This window comes from Glossina fuscipes, unplaced genomic scaffold (assembly GCF_014805625.2).
Source record: "Glossina fuscipes isolate IAEA_lab_2018 unplaced genomic scaffold, Yale_Gfus_2 1, whole genome shotgun sequence".
Taxonomy (NCBI): Eukaryota; Metazoa; Arthropoda; class Insecta; order Diptera; family Glossinidae; genus Glossina; species Glossina fuscipes.
The window spans coordinates 15,754,546-15,771,721 of record NW_023998415.1 but is presented as its reverse complement, the minus strand read 5'-3'; the positions used below and the strand labels follow the sequence as shown (position 1 = coordinate 15,771,721).

The window sequence follows — 17,176 nt, the reverse complement described above, 5'->3', positions numbered from 1 at the left end:
TTGAGAATTTGCTATTGATGGGTTTTCATATTAAGCACATCGCTAGGAATTAGAATCGATTAAAATCGATTACAATTTTTGAATGGGATTGAAAATTTGTGTAATTTGGTAACACTGCATAAAATCTTCATTTTGTAGTTTTTTGCTGGTAAGAGGAAAAATCGTACAGAAAAAGAGAATTTATTGCAAGAACACAGAGTAAAAAAGTTTGAAGATATTAAACTTATTGTAAAAACTATTAAAAAGTTATACAGTGCATTAAAGGAAGAATACTATAAACAATTTCGTAAGTTTTAAGCAATTGTCAAAACTTTTCTCTCAAGGTGAATGGACGACGCTTAGATGGGCAAAAGCAAGCTATACTGTAGACGAGAGTTTTTCACAAAGAAAAACCAATGTGCGTTCTATTTCACCGACTATAGGAAATGTATACATTTTTCTTTATTATTCGACAATAGCCAAACAATTATAATATAATTCATTAAATAATAGTTAAATCCAAAGTAATATACTGAGATTTTCCCATTTTCTTTAAAATATTAGTTGATGATTAAAAAAGTGGTTATTTTTTTTGTCTGCCAACCAAACCTCTATTAGGTACATATATAAGGCAGGGTTCTATCAAATAAGTTTTGCTCACATCAATAACGATCAAAATCATGGTCGTCGCTTTTACTTAGTTAATAATATGACTGCCACCTTATGTGACGATGAAACTCATACCGGGACTTTTGTCATTTATCTATTCAAAAATTATAAACGCACGAATACACGATATATATATATTTATATATATATATACGCTTGCAAAAGTGAAAGAAAACACACACACCTTCGGGATAGAGAGACACTTGGCATTGGCAGACACTTTAATTGTTTCTGCTTTCTGTTGTTTTTGAATTTGTGTTATACACCATGATGTGAGGAGAACTGGGAGGAGGGGAAAAGTACAATGGTGCAACTTTTATTATTGTAAGGAGATTCTTTTGTTTGAACTCAAAACATCTGGCTGCAATGATGATGGTTGTACATGCCATTTACATATTTATTTTTAAAAATGCCGAAAATAGTTTATAGTTTGTTAATAACTAAACATCTACGGCGTATACATCGACAGATAATTTATTTTCTGCCCTCATGGTCTTAATTAGCGATATTTGAGATAAATGATTCTGTTGCAATACGCTTCAATTTGTATTTATAGTCAATATGAAAAAACAAAGATCTGACGAAGTCGTCTATTTGTCTGCCTAGAAAAATGAATTTCATATAAGTGCTTTTGCCTGCATGTGATGTGTGGAAAGTTATGTGCTTTTTATCACATTCGTAAACAAATATCAAAAAATTTCTGGTTGACTGCCGCGTTGAAAAATCATGAAGACACACTTTAATCCGAAAATTGAAGTTTTTTTTCATTATTATATCTGTAATAGTTAGTTTTAATATAACTAAGTGACAAAGTTGTAGTCTGCTTAGGTTAAACTCTTGATGTCAGTTTTTTCAAACATAACGTATAAAATTTATACGTCAACTAAATCACTTGCGCTTGGCTTGAGAAAGATATATATTTATGTTTTTTGTTTTTTAATTGGCATTCCAATCCAAAATGTTAGATACCATTGATCCGTCTTTTTGACTGTCGATAATTGATTTAAATAAAGTTATATCTCGCTTAGAACGAACCTCTCAATATCGATCATTGGCTTTTAATAAATACTTTTCGAAATAATCAAATCAATTGCTTTTTGTAAAGAGTGTGTGCGTAAACATAAATTTTTATGTAATATAAAGCATTCCAATTTACATATCCAAACTAAGAGTATAGAGTAAGTTAAACTTTGGTGTTACAACGTAACCTACACTAAGTATAGCATAACTTAATGTAATATGCAGTAAAATTAGTTTAAAGTAACATCACAATCACTTATGAAACTATAATTGTTAAACATACAATCAAAGCTTTTTCCCAGATTTTGGAGACGTGTCAGAGCTGTCTTTTTTTCCCAATTCTCAAAAATTGTCAGTAAATATGATAAATTGTGATTAACATCGGGACGTCTTTCGAAAAATGGCTTTAAGAAAAAAAAAAGAAAGAACGATTTAAGTTAATTTCCTATAAACCGCGTGATAATCGTAAATGTACCAAGTGATTCAAGTCACTCAATGCATTTGCTTTTTGGGTCATTCAGAATTTTCGACCTTTACAATTTTCTTTTTATTTCCTAGGTAGCCAATAAAAAAACGTAAAAACAAAATCGAAAATGTTATTATCGCTTAAATTAATATAATGTAGGCGAAGAAAGTCCATTATTGAGGCTAACGAAAGTTTTGTTAGACAATCAACCGCGATATAATTTGGTCATTATGCTTTCGTTAATTTTGAGACCAATGTCTTGTTAGAATTAGCTGGTTTTTGAGTATCCTTTACCAAAACAAAAGAACGAAGAGTTTGATCTCGAAATTCCTATTGATTGTCTATTGGAAAAGGGCCTTAGTAAGCTATTAAAGGGATTTTGCGTCTAAAAATTTAAGTAAAATTAATTATTTTGGGAGAGAATGATGGAAAACAATTTCACCTTTTGATATTCATAAATACGTTAACTGCGTAATATGTACCTATATTTTAAGGTTTAATTTCATATGTTATCTACAAAAGATTAGCTGTCGAATAGTTTCGTTAGACAATTAATATACAACAATATGAACAAGTAAATATCTGTATTTAGTACACTTAGTACACTTTCCCCTATTGCCTTGGATTGGAAGTTTAATCATTATTGGTGACTTTCAGATGCTTTTTTACTCAATCAATCGCTATATTAATTAAGATAGTTTCTCATTTTAGAAGTAAAGACAAAGGCTCGCGGTTCGCAATCACTTTACTACTATTCAATGGAAAGCGTTTTATATATACATAAGATATGTGATACGTATCCTCTGAATTTGGAAAAATTGCAAAAAAAAGAAGTTGTGAATAATATTTATTTTTATATATGGAAACTTATTTTCAAGGATACTTTATTGCAAAAAGTATCTATGAATCGCCAGCTCTAAGGAATTTATAGTTCGTCGATGTTTATGCTCGTTATCATTTTTGATGCTCACACAGTCCCTCATTTCTTGTCTTCTATCAAGATTATTTCGTCATATTCTATTATTGATCTTAAGCTCTGAACGTTTCGGAAATGGGTTTTTGAAATCTTTGTATGTACTTTGATAAGAGAATGCCTTAAATCGAAGTTATTGCAGTAAATCATAATTACTCACGACATGAGTGCCACATGAGAGATAAAATTATAATCTCTGTGCAGAGATAAAGTAACTATTAAATCCGTTATTCATAAGATCTACTTTGATCATCCAGGAAGTGTATTTCTGAGCGAAAAAGGATATCGTCTCTTTTTCGTTTCCCTTCATGATTTTTCAACTTCTAGGTGATCGTACGACCATTTGCCCTTACTGTGAAAAAGTAAAAAACAAAGAAATACTCTTTCATTTTCTCACAGATTCGTATTTGAATTCTTGACCTGATGGGATTTAACCAATGGGAGGAACCAATCACTTGTTCTTCATTTTTATGAAATTAAAATCAAGACTCAGCAAGATATAATTTTTTAAAAAAGTTTATTTAATGAAAGAAAAAAAAAAAAAAAAAGGAAAAATTAAAATGGAAAACGAAAAAGTTTCATTTTGTTTGTTATCTTATAGGAGAAGATAAGGAGAAATCGCTCGGGCCTTGACGTTGCAAACAAAAACCATGCATGGCGTTCATCTGAAGCGTTTTTTGCTCTTAAGATCGCTACAAGAGATTTTAATTGATTATAACAAACAGTGACTTTAATCTAAACCGATAAACTTCCCATTAGACAATGTGACATGACTTCACTAACAATTTAATTAACTTTTGATACTCTGACTATCGATGATCGCGTCTTTTAAAGAAAATTGAATCCAGATTGAAATTCGATTAAGGATTTTATACCTTTTATGAAAGAGAAGCAAATTAAATCGTATTTCTCGCGTCGCAATAAAACGCAGTTCTCTTGAATCAACCCATGACGAAAAGAAGAAGAATAGGTTAGTGTATGGCAATTTAATAATGGGACAAAGCTACAAATATGAAAGTTAAAGAGTAAAAATTTATATTAAAAATGAGTTTACTCCATCCAGAGTGTTTACCATTATGTGTCAAGTTGAAAAAGCACTTTTAGATAATAACCCAACTCTATGAAGCAATCCCTAATGGTCAGAATGGATCACTTGACGCGCCATTTGAATTGCAAGAATTTAGCGGCATGGAGGAAGTCAATGTTTAGCTTTGCTTTATTTTAACAAACCACTTTCTCTCTCTCTATCTCTCTATCTCTTCCTCTCTCTCTATCTATCTCTCTATCTATCTCTATTTCTCTCTCTCTCTCTCTCTCTTACAAAGGACAAATTGAAAAACTTGTAAAACGCTAGTAAACAGCGATCGAGAGAGAGAGAGAGAGAGAGAAAACGAACTCCCCTCCGGCGGCGTTAGGTTGATGCTGCCATTGTAATGTAATCTAAGATTAACAACAAAGCCGGCTTGAGACTTAATCCCCTATATATACATCCGATGATGCGAGTTTGATATTTCCCTGATAGTATATTGAAATTCATGAAAATTTCTGTTTACTAATTTTTAATCAATACGACTAATGTTTGCTTAACTTATCTTATTAATATCTTTTCTTTCATACACAAAAGCGACGAAAGGAAAGTCTCCGCCATCCGATGGCAAATATCGTATAACATTTTCGTTGGTTTTAAACGCCCGCAAATTTATTTTTACAATAGAATTGGGTATTTAAGGATTAGCGTTCGAAGTTTCAATTCCCTTCGCAATATGGGCCGTTTCGAAAAACTCCTTTTAAATTACCAAGAATCTATGCGCTTTTTTACGTGTTGAAGGCGCGTTTCTGGACCTTGCAAATGTTGTGGCGAAAATAACGAATCCTTACTATTTACTGGACTGTATATTATCCGGTATTACTCTCTGCAACGATTTGTTGCAGTTCATTAGTGAAGTCAATTCGCCCCTACCATCTATTAGTTGTCATCAGTTTGAACATTGAGAGGAAACTACAAAACATGTTTTCCACCTCTCTTATTACTGTGCTCTCTTTAATTGTGCTTTTTATATATATTTGATCTTCCCTATGGTGCGGCTATGTGACCGTTTAAGCAAAGAATGTCCAAAAAAAAAACGGTTTTTTTTATTTATTTTTTTTTATGTATATTATGTATTTGCTTTAGTGGCGGAGCCAATTTAAACATGAAACACTTAGCCTGAGGTTCTAGTTTTTCATATTTGTCTGATTGAATTTCCATATAGTTGGGTGTCCAATTAATCAAATTCATGCAAAATTAAAAGTCCAGTAATGATCGGTCATATGACAAACTCTTTGTTATGTTAGGTGTGTGTATGTGTAATGACCACATTTTAAAAGAAAGATTAAACATTTGGGATTTCTGAAATTTCTTGATATCACTTTGGCGACAATTTTTTTTTAGATTGTAGAAAACAATTTTTTTTTTTTTTTTTTCATTCTTATTGTTAGCATATTAAGGAAGAAAAGTGATGGGTGATGATATATTCTGAAACTATTTTATGTATATTGACGGAATCATCGTGAACACTTGACGGATTAATTTCTAACCATTGTTATGTTTATTATATATTTTCACTTTATATTGATATTTTGTTAAGAAAAAAGTTTATTTTTTAATTAAATCTAATATTTATAGACATTATATATAAACATTATATTTTTTAATTCTATATGAGATATATGCCATATGAACTTATTTATACGTGTCTCTCCAATAGCAACACTTAAAAAAAAAAAAAAAAAAAAAATTTTTATAAAAATATATATATATATTTATATATATATATATATATATATATATATAGATAAAAAGTAGTTAAAGAGAGGACATTTTATAAGGAGAATTCGTTTACAAGAGAAAAGAGGATAAATATTAATTATTAAAATGACGTGGGAACCGCAAGCAAATGGTTTACAACAAATCATAGCCATACTCAAAGAATCACAATCTCCAGACACAGCCACACAAATGGCTGTTCATATGGTATGTAATTGATTATTTCATAAAAAAAAAGTATTGCGCTCTTAAATTGTTTTATTAAAATTTTTGCTTTTTATACACTTGTGTCGTTGAATTTATTTTAGAAATTGGAGGAACTGAATCAATATCCCGACTTCAATAACTATTTAATCTACGTTTTAACTAAACTTAAAGCTGAAGATGAACCCACTCGTTCACTGAGCGGTCTGATCCTGAAGAATAACATACGCAACCATGGCAATAATCTGCGCCCTGAAATTGTTGAATATATTAAACATGAATGCTTGCAGGCAATTGGTGATACTTCACCGTTGATACGTGCCACTGTTGGCATTTTGATCACGACCATTGCAAGCAACGGCGGCCTACATAATTGGCCGCAATTACTGCCATCATTGTGCGAGATGCTCGACTCACAGGATTACAATGTTTGTGAGGGTGCTTTCAGTGCTTTACAAAAAATTTGCGAAGATCACGCTGAAGTGTTGGATTCAGCTGCTCTTAATCGACCTCTAAATATTATGATACCGAAATTTATGCAATACTTTAGCCATAATGATCCCAAAATTCGTTCGCATGCTATTGCTTGCATTAATCATTTTATAATTAATCGTTCGCAAGCACTTATGTTACACATCGATGCTTTTATTGAAAGCCTCTTCAATTTATCCTCAGATGATGACCATGAAGTACGTAAGAATGTGTGCCATGGTTTGGTTATGTTACTAGAGGTACGAATGGATCGTTTATTGCCGCATATGCCTCAAATAATTGAGTATATGCTTATGCGTACCCAAGATTCTGATGACGGTGTAGCTTTGGAAGCATCAGAATTTTGGCTATCATTGGCCGAACAGAATATATGTAAAGATGTTTTAACACCTTATCTACCACAATTGGCCCCTATTTTGGTGCGTGGTATGCGCTATTCCGAAATTGATATCATACTACTGAAGGGTAACATTGAGGACGACGATATGGTACCAGATCGTGAAGAGGACATTCGACCACGTTTCCATAAGTCGCGATCGCATGCAATCAAGTCTGGCGAAGCTGGTGGGGGTGGTGACGAAGAGGATGACGACTTTGACGGTGGATTAGACGATGACAGTTCTTTGTCCGAATGGAATTTACGTAAATGCAGTGCTGCTGCTTTAGATGTTCTTGCTAATGTCTTTCGCGAGGAATGTTTGCCAATTGTTTTACCGATTCTCAAGGATACTTTATTTCACCACGAATGGGTGATCAAAGAGAGTGGTGTTTTGGCCTTAGGAGCTATAGCTGAGGGTTGCATGCAAGGCATGATACAGCATCTGCCTGAGCTAATACCGTACCTAATAAGCTGTTTGTCCGATAAAAAAGCTCTTGTACGCTCGATAACTTGCTGGACATTGTCCCGCTACGCCAATTGGGTAGTAAGTCAGCCACATGATCAATACTTAAAGCCGCTCATGGAAGAATTGCTGAAACGCATCTTAGACTCAAACAAACGTGTACAAGAAGCAGCCTGTTCGGCCTTTGCTACATTAGAAGAGGAAGCTTGCACTGATTTGGTTCCCTATCTTGAATATATATTGCAAACTTTAGTATTTGCTTTTTCCAAATATCAACACAAAAATTTATTGATACTATACGATGCAGTCGGCACCTTGGCGGACTCGGTGGGTCATCATTTAAATAAACCACAATATATAGATATCCTAATGCCACCACTTATTGAGAAGTGGAATTTACTTAAAGACGATGACAAAGACTTATTTCCGCTGCTCGAATGTTTATCTAGTATTGCTACTGCTCTACAATCGGGCTTCTTACCTTATTGCGATCCCGTATATAAACGTTGTATTTCACTCATTGAGCAGACCATCAATCAAGATATGGTAAGAAAACTATTTGGCTATTGGATTAATACGTTTTATCGTTAATCGCATTTTAATTGAATAAAGGCTTGGAAACAAAATGCTGGCTTCGATCAACCGGACAAAGAACGTATGATTGTGGCTTTAGATTTGCTATCTGGGCTAGCGGAGGGTCTAGACGGTCATATAGAATCGTTGGTAGCGAATAGTAATATTATGCAATTGTTATATCAGTGCATGCAGGATGCGTTACCAGAAGTAAATGCCCCTAAAAATCTCGTAGCATTTTATGATAATTCATTTCCATTGCAGGTTCGGCAATCTTCATTTGCTTTACTGGGTGATTTGACCAAAGCCTGCTTTCAACATGTGCATCCTTTCATGGCGGAGTTTTTCCCTATTCTGGGTCAAAATCTCAATCCAGATCATATCAGCGTATGTAATAATGCAACTTGGGCTATCGGCGAAATATGTATGAAATTGGGTAAGAAAATCATAATGCATTACTTATAATAATCCTTGATTTCATTTAGTTGTCGCGTTAACTTTCCTCCTATTTGCAATTACGTTATGTTATAGGTGAAGAGACACGTCAGTATATTCATCTTGTATTGAAGGAATTAATTATTATTATAAATCGACCAAATACTACAAAAACACTTTTAGAAAATACCGGTAAGTTGTATATCCAAAAAAAAAAAAAAAAATCATTGTTTCCTTCAGGTAGATGAAAATTTCAATCCTTTAGTTTAGTTATAATATAAAATGGTTTCGATTTGTTGAAAGCAAACAAACTTAACAATATAAAACGGCTATTTTTTTGATTCGTACATAATTGCGTTATTATACATATATATATATATATATATCGTTATATTAATTTAAAAAGAAAAAAAGGGTAACATAACATTTCCTTTTTGAAACGAAATATATGTAATTAACATTGGTTTTTATAATCTCCTTTCTTCCTACTTATCGAAAGAGAAAACGCTTGAACAACACTTGGATGAACGCTTCACTTTAGGTGTTGCTGCTTTGCTTTCCTTCCTAATTTAGATTCATAATTTATCAAGTTTACGGAACGGAAAAATTGAGGCAAACGACGATACAAACGTGCATAGACTTGACCGTGATTGTAAACGTGAATTGTTAAGATGCGAATGCATTAACAAAGTTTTTTGAGGCACTTCTTCGGCCACCTTCTTCTGTTACGTATTGATTTTGAAAACATATAAGATGTCCATGAATAATTTGATTTTTAACGAAATATATATGGTATTGAATATTTAGTGATCGATCCCGGGTAATTAAAACTGTTATTGTCTCTTGTTTAATTAACATATGAATGGATTAGACATATATATATAATAGATTTCTCGTGAAAACAATTGGAGGACAAGCGAGTGAGTGTCTGCAAAATGCTATAACTGATATAGCTATGGAACATTTTGAAGAAATAGAATGAAAAGAATACTGAAATACTCGAAGATTCATAGATAATTTACATCGTTCATGCTTATGTAAGGCAACATGTTGCTTCATTTTCTTCAGTACCAGTAATAATAATACAACAATAAGATATAAAAGTACAAGGGTAGATAATAATTTTTTTTTTTTGCCCCACTAAACGCAGTTTAAAGAAATCTTGGCATTAAGTCGATTTTTATATACACAGTTTCAATAGTTAGTTATACGTAAGGAGTAAGTTTCTCGGTTTCTCGGTAACATTACAAAACAAGCGTAAACAAAATTATTTCGATATCCGAATAAAAGAAGAAGGCTGCTTAAAACTGTTTAATACACAATTTTGAATTTCACTTGAACAATATGAGTGTCTGGGAATTTGCATTTTGAGTTAAACATTAAGATATAATTTAGTTTCTTTGCGGTAATTTTGTAGATATTATTATTAATTAGCAAAAACGAACGGCCATTTAGATTGATTCAGGTGTTTTTGTTTTTCGAAGTGGGAAAGTATTGTATGTATGGATTAGTTTAGTTTGTTTTTTTTTTTTTTTTTTTTTTTCTCTCTCTTTTCTCTTCTTTTCTCTGTCATTACACACATGCATTAGTTATGAAAATATTTAATTTATCTGAAATTTGATGTTAAACGGTGTCAGGTTTTGTCATATACAAATCCTCTCTACGCATCGCTTTCGTGTTTAATTTTAACTTTATTGCTTTTTTAATCATTGCTTTAAAATTTCAAAAATGTTAGTTACTACTCATTTTATAAGAACGAACGATATATTCCCAGTGTATTTGCATACAATTTTTTTTTTTAATTTATTTATTTAAATTTTATATATTTTTTAAAAAAATTTGTTCAATTTTCTGTTCTTTTTATAGCAATTACTATCGGTCGTCTAGGTTATGTGTGCCCAGTTGAAGTGGCTCCATTTTTGCCAGAATTTGTACGACAGTGGTGTGTAGCACATGCTTTTGTTTTTGATTTTTAATTTCATTTTTGAACATTAATCAATCTTTTAGTTTTTATTTAACAAAAGATTTTATTTGCAATTAACTCATGTTTTTTTTTTTTTTTTGTTTTATTTATTTATTTATTTTTTTAAATTACAGAAAAAGTACCTCTTTCACGATAGACAAAACACATTAAATGAACTTTGAATAAAGTCTATTTCTCTTATTCACTTTAGGTGCACATCTTTGCGTCACATAAGGGACAACGATGAGAAAGATTCGGCATTTCGTGGCATGTGCCATATGATTACAGTCAATCCAGCTGGGGTGGTGCCCGATTTTATATTTTTTTGTGATGCTATCGCTTCATGGGTTAATCCACCGCAAGATTTACATCAAATGATACAAAAGGTATTTTTCAACAAGTGTGAGTGTAAGTTAATGAAGTGGATTTTTAAAAACAGAAATATGAAAACATAATTTCAAGAAGAATATAATGAAGAGCAACGTATACCATTCATTAGCGACACCCTACGCCCGTCCCACCATCCCTCCCCTCCCCCCTCTTCCAAATTTTAAGATGGATTATATATCTATTAGTCCGATTACGTTTTGCTCGCTTTGAAAGAGAGCTAAAGCGTATATATAAGTCCATTCTTTTACTTTTCAAATGTTTCTCTACTGATTAGTTTGCGACATTTTTTATTAATTAATTCTAGCAGTTTTACGAATAAACTACGACAAAAATAAATTCTTTGTTATCGTTAGTAACTAGTATTAGCAGTTACGCTTAGTATGCTATATCATTAAAGATACGTCCTAATGCTGTATATTATTTTCTTGTCAAAGCGATACAGCCTCGTGTGGCCTGTTCGATTCGTGAGATGATAACAACTTTACATGGTCACTTTATTATTTCCTTCCTTCCTTCCTTCCTTCCTTCCGTCCTTCCTTCCTTCCCTTCCCCACCTTAGACAAAAGTTAATGATCTGAATACAAATAATCGCTCACGACCTGAAGTGTTTTTATGATGAAAATATGTAATTAATTTCATACAAACGTTTCTCGAGATGACATCAGCAAGTTAACAAAAAGAAAAGGAAAGGAAAAACTGAATGAATGAACGTTTTATGATTCATGCACAAATTACGATTTGATTTCCTTCCATCTATCAATCATTCCGTGATAAATTGAGTCTCAAATCTGCTCAACGTATAGCAGGCAAATGTTTTTTTTTTTTTTAAACATGAAAAAAAAAAAATGAAGAAGAATCCGCTTTATTGATTCTCACATTAAATTAAATAAGTGCAACTCAGTTAATAACATTATTTATTTGTCATACTTAAACTTGTTCTAGATTTTACACGGTTTTAAAAACCAAGTAGGAGAAGAAAATTGGCGTCGTTTTGTAGATCAGTTCCCTTCGACATTATCTGATCGGTTAGTGGCTATGTACAATATCTAAAGAAAAAAACACAAAAAAAATGGGATATTTGAGGTGGCAATAATAATTAGCAACACAAACAACAATAACAACAACAAAAATATATTTATATATATATATATTTATATATATATATTTATATATATATATATATATATATATATATATAAAATACAAATTGCTTCGTGGTTAAGTCCAAATAATACAATAGTTAAGTGGAGCTATAACAACTAACTCAGAACACAATACATGAAAATTTTCACTTTTCTCCTCCCTAAAAGTGGACTTAAATTTCTTTTTAGAAAATTTTCATAAATGAGCGTATTTAATTGAGTAAATCAATTGTAGGTTCAGAAAGTATAGAAACAAGTAAAAAATACACATAAATAAAGAAATAAGATAAAAGCAAAAAAGAAAAAAAAAAAAAAAAAACACAAAGAAGTTAATATCAGACATAATCAACAAATATCACAAACAGTGTGAATCTAGTATCGGGACTAAAGAGATATTGTTAGCGGAAGTTAGCAAACCTGCAAATACCAGTCCGTTTTTCGTAGAACAATAGCAATAATATTAATATGAAATAATATTGATTGAAAGGTGTAACCTTCTTCTAACATCAACATTACAATGTACGCATACATATATATGTATATATAGAATACCTGTTACAGTCCTTGGAAACGTAAAGGAATATATATATATATATATATATGTATACATATATATATGTATATATATATATATATAAATAAAAAAAAGGAATAAAAAAAATTTTTCGGGTCAAGCCGAACTATGCAATAACCACCACTAATACACAAAAAAGGAAACAGAAAAAAAAATAAAGAAATATTTCCATACACCAGAGTATGCGTGTATGTGAGAGACAAAAGAACTTTGGACGACATTAGAAAAGAAACGTTAGAAGTAAATAAATATAAAGCTTAAGCGGCTTAAGTGTTCAGTAATGGGGGTGCATTATATTCATAGTTCCGTAAAAAATTCAAAGATCATAGGCAAGACAATCTTTAATATATTTTGCGTCTTGAATGCAAAACGAACTGTCTTGTGATCAGATATGGTCCCGAAAGAATTTTCAATTTTACAAAAACTCTTTTATTTCGTATATCTATTTTTTTTTTATTATTTTCTATATTTATTTATGAAGATTTCAAAATAATTATTTTCACTAAATTTAAAGTAAAATTCTTTTACAACTTCTTAAACGAACTGTCTTGTGATCAGATATGGTCCCGAAAGAATTTTCAATTTTACAAAAACTCTTTTATTTCGTATATCTATTTTTTTTTTATTATTTTCTATATTTATTCATGAAGATTTCAAAATAATTCTTTTCACTAAATTTAAAGTAAAATTCTTTTACAACTTCAATATCGTTCTGAAAGAAATTTCAATTATGCAATTTACGTTAAACGTCTTTTCTCTAATTATTCCGTTATTTTCTCTGTAATAAGTGCGTTAAAAATTGAAAGCTATTACAAAGTATTGAAAATTTAGTAACAATGTTGGAAAAAAAAAAAAAAAAAAAAAAAAAAATTTATAAAAGTCTTAATCTTAAATAAGAAAAATATCATCGTAAGATCTAAAATCGAGCCAAAATAAGAGAAGCATTTTAAAATTTCTATTTAAGACGACCAGTGTTTTTTGCAAATAGTAGCTTTACACGCATGGTTTCTAATATTCGATAAGACAAAAAACAATTATATATATTTTTAGCTAATTGACGCGGGGATGCAATTATTGAAAATATATCCTTAGCTGATTCAGTTATTTATTTAAATCTCATTACCTCGTCCCCAATCCTCGTTGCATGTTATTTGAGTAAAATGTTTATCTTCTAGCATGCTGCTCCTCCTCCTCGCTGAGCAAAGCTTTTTCTAGTTGCTTTGCCGCACAACTATTTTTTTTTTTTTTTCTTTTTTTGACTTTTATAAATTCGACAACTGCTCTTCAATCTTAAAAAAAAAAAAAAAAAAGATTTAAGTAATGTTTAAAATTTTGCTGTGCCTTGAAATCTTCAAAAAGTTGTATAATGATTCGAGTAGCGTTCATTAGTCATTAGTTAAGTCCAGGCACTACTATAAACTCTTTTGGACATTATTCTATATTAGTGGTGGCTATATAGGTATATATATGTGTACATATATATATATATATACTGAAATATTTACATTTTAAACATTTTTTAAGGTTTTTTGAAAATATTATTGATTTACCGCAAGAAGAAGAAAACGAAACACAAACAAAAAAAAACCAAAAAAAAAAAAAAATAAAGGAACAAAACAAAAAAAAAAAATAAAAAATAGAAAACCTTAATAAAATTAAAACTATTATTACTTACTAAATATGTGTGTAATATCGTTTAAGTGTAAATGCTATGCTACTTTATATGTATTTTACAAGATAATCGTGTGACATATTCACAGATTTTCTCTTTTATAAACATAATAACGACAACGCCAACACCATCAACAATAACAACACAATAACACAATAGCAATTAATGAAATTCATTGCTTTCATATAACTCCAACCACATTTGTCAACTTATTTGTATATTTTGGTTTTTCAAATTATTCGCAATTAGCAATTAATTAATTTTTTATTATATAAAATTTTCAATTGTAATTTAAGAATTTTGCTACTACTATTATTGACAAATTTTGAATTAGATTTAAAATCTAATATTTTTAGTCTCTCTTCTTTTTAATTAAAATCATAAAAGACATTAATCAATCAATCAATCAATGAATCAATCAATCATTAATTTTTAAACTAAATTAAGTTAAGTACCCAACCCTTTGGCAGGCAATCTATTTGTGTTCCTTTTTCAATTTTAATGAAGATTTAAAGATGAGTTAGTTAAATATTCTAAGTAAAATTATAGCAAATATGAAATAATTTCAATTTAAATGATTCCATTGCTTTTTAAGAATTTTCCCGTGTCTTAAAATAATATCAAGATTACTTTTTAAGTAAAGGGTTCTTATATTAATTAAAAATCTAAATATCTATATATATTAATAAAAGTTTAATTTAAAAAATAAAACAAATAATAATTAAATAAATAAAAAAATATATATATACTATATATCACATCTAAGGTAAATGTCCCGACCTGACAACTAGATCAGTAAATTTTGAAATTTTATTTCTTAAGTATTTCTTCGGGAGTTAATTTAGACGTCATCGATGATAGCAAGCAAGGAGGCGAAGAAGAAGAAGCAAAAACAAGTTTTAATTAAAAATATATAAAATATATATCTTTCCCGATTTATCAAAAGCAAATACCATTCATTGCTATCCGTCAAAGGTCAAGCAGCGTCAGCAATCCCTTCCAAGAGTAGTACATGCGCCGAGATTGATCTTAGAGCGAAATTGCGTCTTAAATTTTTCATTTTCATATATATATATATATATATATAATTTCGCTCTATATATATATATATATATATATATAGTTATTTTGTCCCGTAAAGAGTTAACTTGATTCTTGTTGTAATAATGTCCGAATGCCAAATCGTTAACACTTCATTAAGTGAAGTGATATTTGTTTGTAAAAATTTCTGCCCCCGAGCAGAGCAATCCGTTACGTTTGCAATTGTATAAAAATGTTATTCTCGCAATAATTGCGTATATTTATTTTAATTATAAATAATTTTTGAAAGTTTTCACGTTACAGGTATAGGTACAGGTACTTCTTCTGCTTCTTCGTTTTTTTTTTTTTTTTTTTTTTTTTTTTTTAAATTAATTGTATAAATCTTATAAAATATGTTATCGCAGCTAATGAGTGAGTAGTGTGTTAACGTTTTTAAGTAAATTTGTAAAAAAAAAAAAAAAAAATTTCATAAAAAATATTTTCTTCTATAAAATTTCGATGAAAAGTCAAAAGGAACCGAACCGAAAACAAATAATTAATTTTTAAAAATATTTTCATTTATCTGCCAAAGGTTTTTATTTTATTCTTTTTTAAATTATAATCGCAATCTTAATTGTTGTAAATTTTCGTTTAGAAATTAATTTGAATTGAGGGGGATTTCAAAATTTTCAAATTAGAAAAATAAAAAATAATAATAATAATAAAAAAGTTTATATTTGGCCATCAACACAATACTTTACTATATATTTAAATATTGAATTTTTAAATTTTCATTTATTATATATTGCGATTAAATTGAAAATCTAGTTTCTTATCTAAAGATCAAATTATCGAAATTAACCTGAGCTTTAACGCTTTAATGCTCAGAGATTGCACAAACGATAAACAAATGTTTATTAATTCATTGCGATTGATTACTAAGCGATCCGTGCAAAATGAGGATAGATATATATTGATAATATCTATTATGATTTTATCTTTCGATATGAATCTAAAGATTGTTTTTAATGAAATTTTTTCTCTCAACACTCGTTCATTTATTTAGTTAATTAATTTTACTTAGTTAGTTAGTTAAGTTTTCGTAGCAAAAATTATGCGAAATTTTAAAAAATAATTTTGATTGTGTTTACGCACGCAATCGTCTTTTGTATCTGAATTACAATTGAAAAATTAAATGTTTATATTATTCATATAATTGCGTGTATGCAGTGTAATGATAATTCTATATTTTTCTGTCACTCTTTATTTACATCCAAACTAATATTCATTATATATATAATTTTTTTTCTTCATTTAACGTAATGTACTTAATTATCTCCAGTCTTTCGTCATCTCTCCATAGCATAGATTTTATTTTTGTTATCTTGTATTTTATCTATTTTTTTTTTTTTATATATATACATAAAAATTTTTTTTTTAACTTTTTCTTTTTTTTTTGTTTTTTTTTTTTTTTTTTTTTTTAGTTGATTTATATATTTATTTGCGTTTTTTTTTGTTTCGTTTTGTTTTTTAAATTTTTTAAGAAAAAGTAAAGTGTATTAAAAGAAGATAAAGATAAAAAGAAAATCGGGTCGTGCCGCGTTATATCGTCGTTTCGTTATCGGAATATATATCGTAATAATTATTATATAATTAATTAAAAAAATGCAAAAACACGCGTTAAATGTGAAAGAATTAAAGGTTTGAAAGCATTTGTAAAGCGAAACCGTTTCCTTCACAACCATCCATCATCTTATTATGCAGCGTTGATTCGTTTTAAGAATCGCTCGTTCGCTCGTCCGTTCGTTTTTTTTTTTTATTAAGTGAGTTTTTCTTTGCTTCTTTGCTGTGTTGAAAAGTCGTTGAGCGTCTGAAATTGTTCACAAATCTTCATAAAATTCGATACGATGGGAATTTGAAATAACGGTGACAAAGAACATTTGTTAATTAATTTAA

At 29.7% G+C, this 17,176-nt stretch overlaps 1 protein-coding gene across 1 annotated transcript; it reads left to right on the top strand.

Annotated features, from left to right (window-relative positions):
- Window positions 1–175: 175 nt before the first annotated feature.
- On the top strand, window positions 176–11,873 carry LOC119632586 (transportin-1-like). The gene is made up of 9 exons (XM_038025561.1): window positions 176–286; window positions 5,942–6,120; window positions 6,222–7,997; window positions 8,064–8,234; window positions 8,289–8,460; window positions 8,556–8,651; window positions 10,326–10,401; window positions 10,634–10,808; window positions 11,755–11,873. Exons 2-9 carry the CDS (start codon window positions 6,022–6,024, stop codon window positions 11,860–11,862), a joined length of 2,673 nt encoding a protein of 890 aa, XP_037881489.1. The 5' UTR covers window positions 176–286; window positions 5,942–6,021; the 3' UTR covers window positions 11,863–11,873.
- Window positions 11,874–17,176: the final 5,303 nt, after the last annotated feature.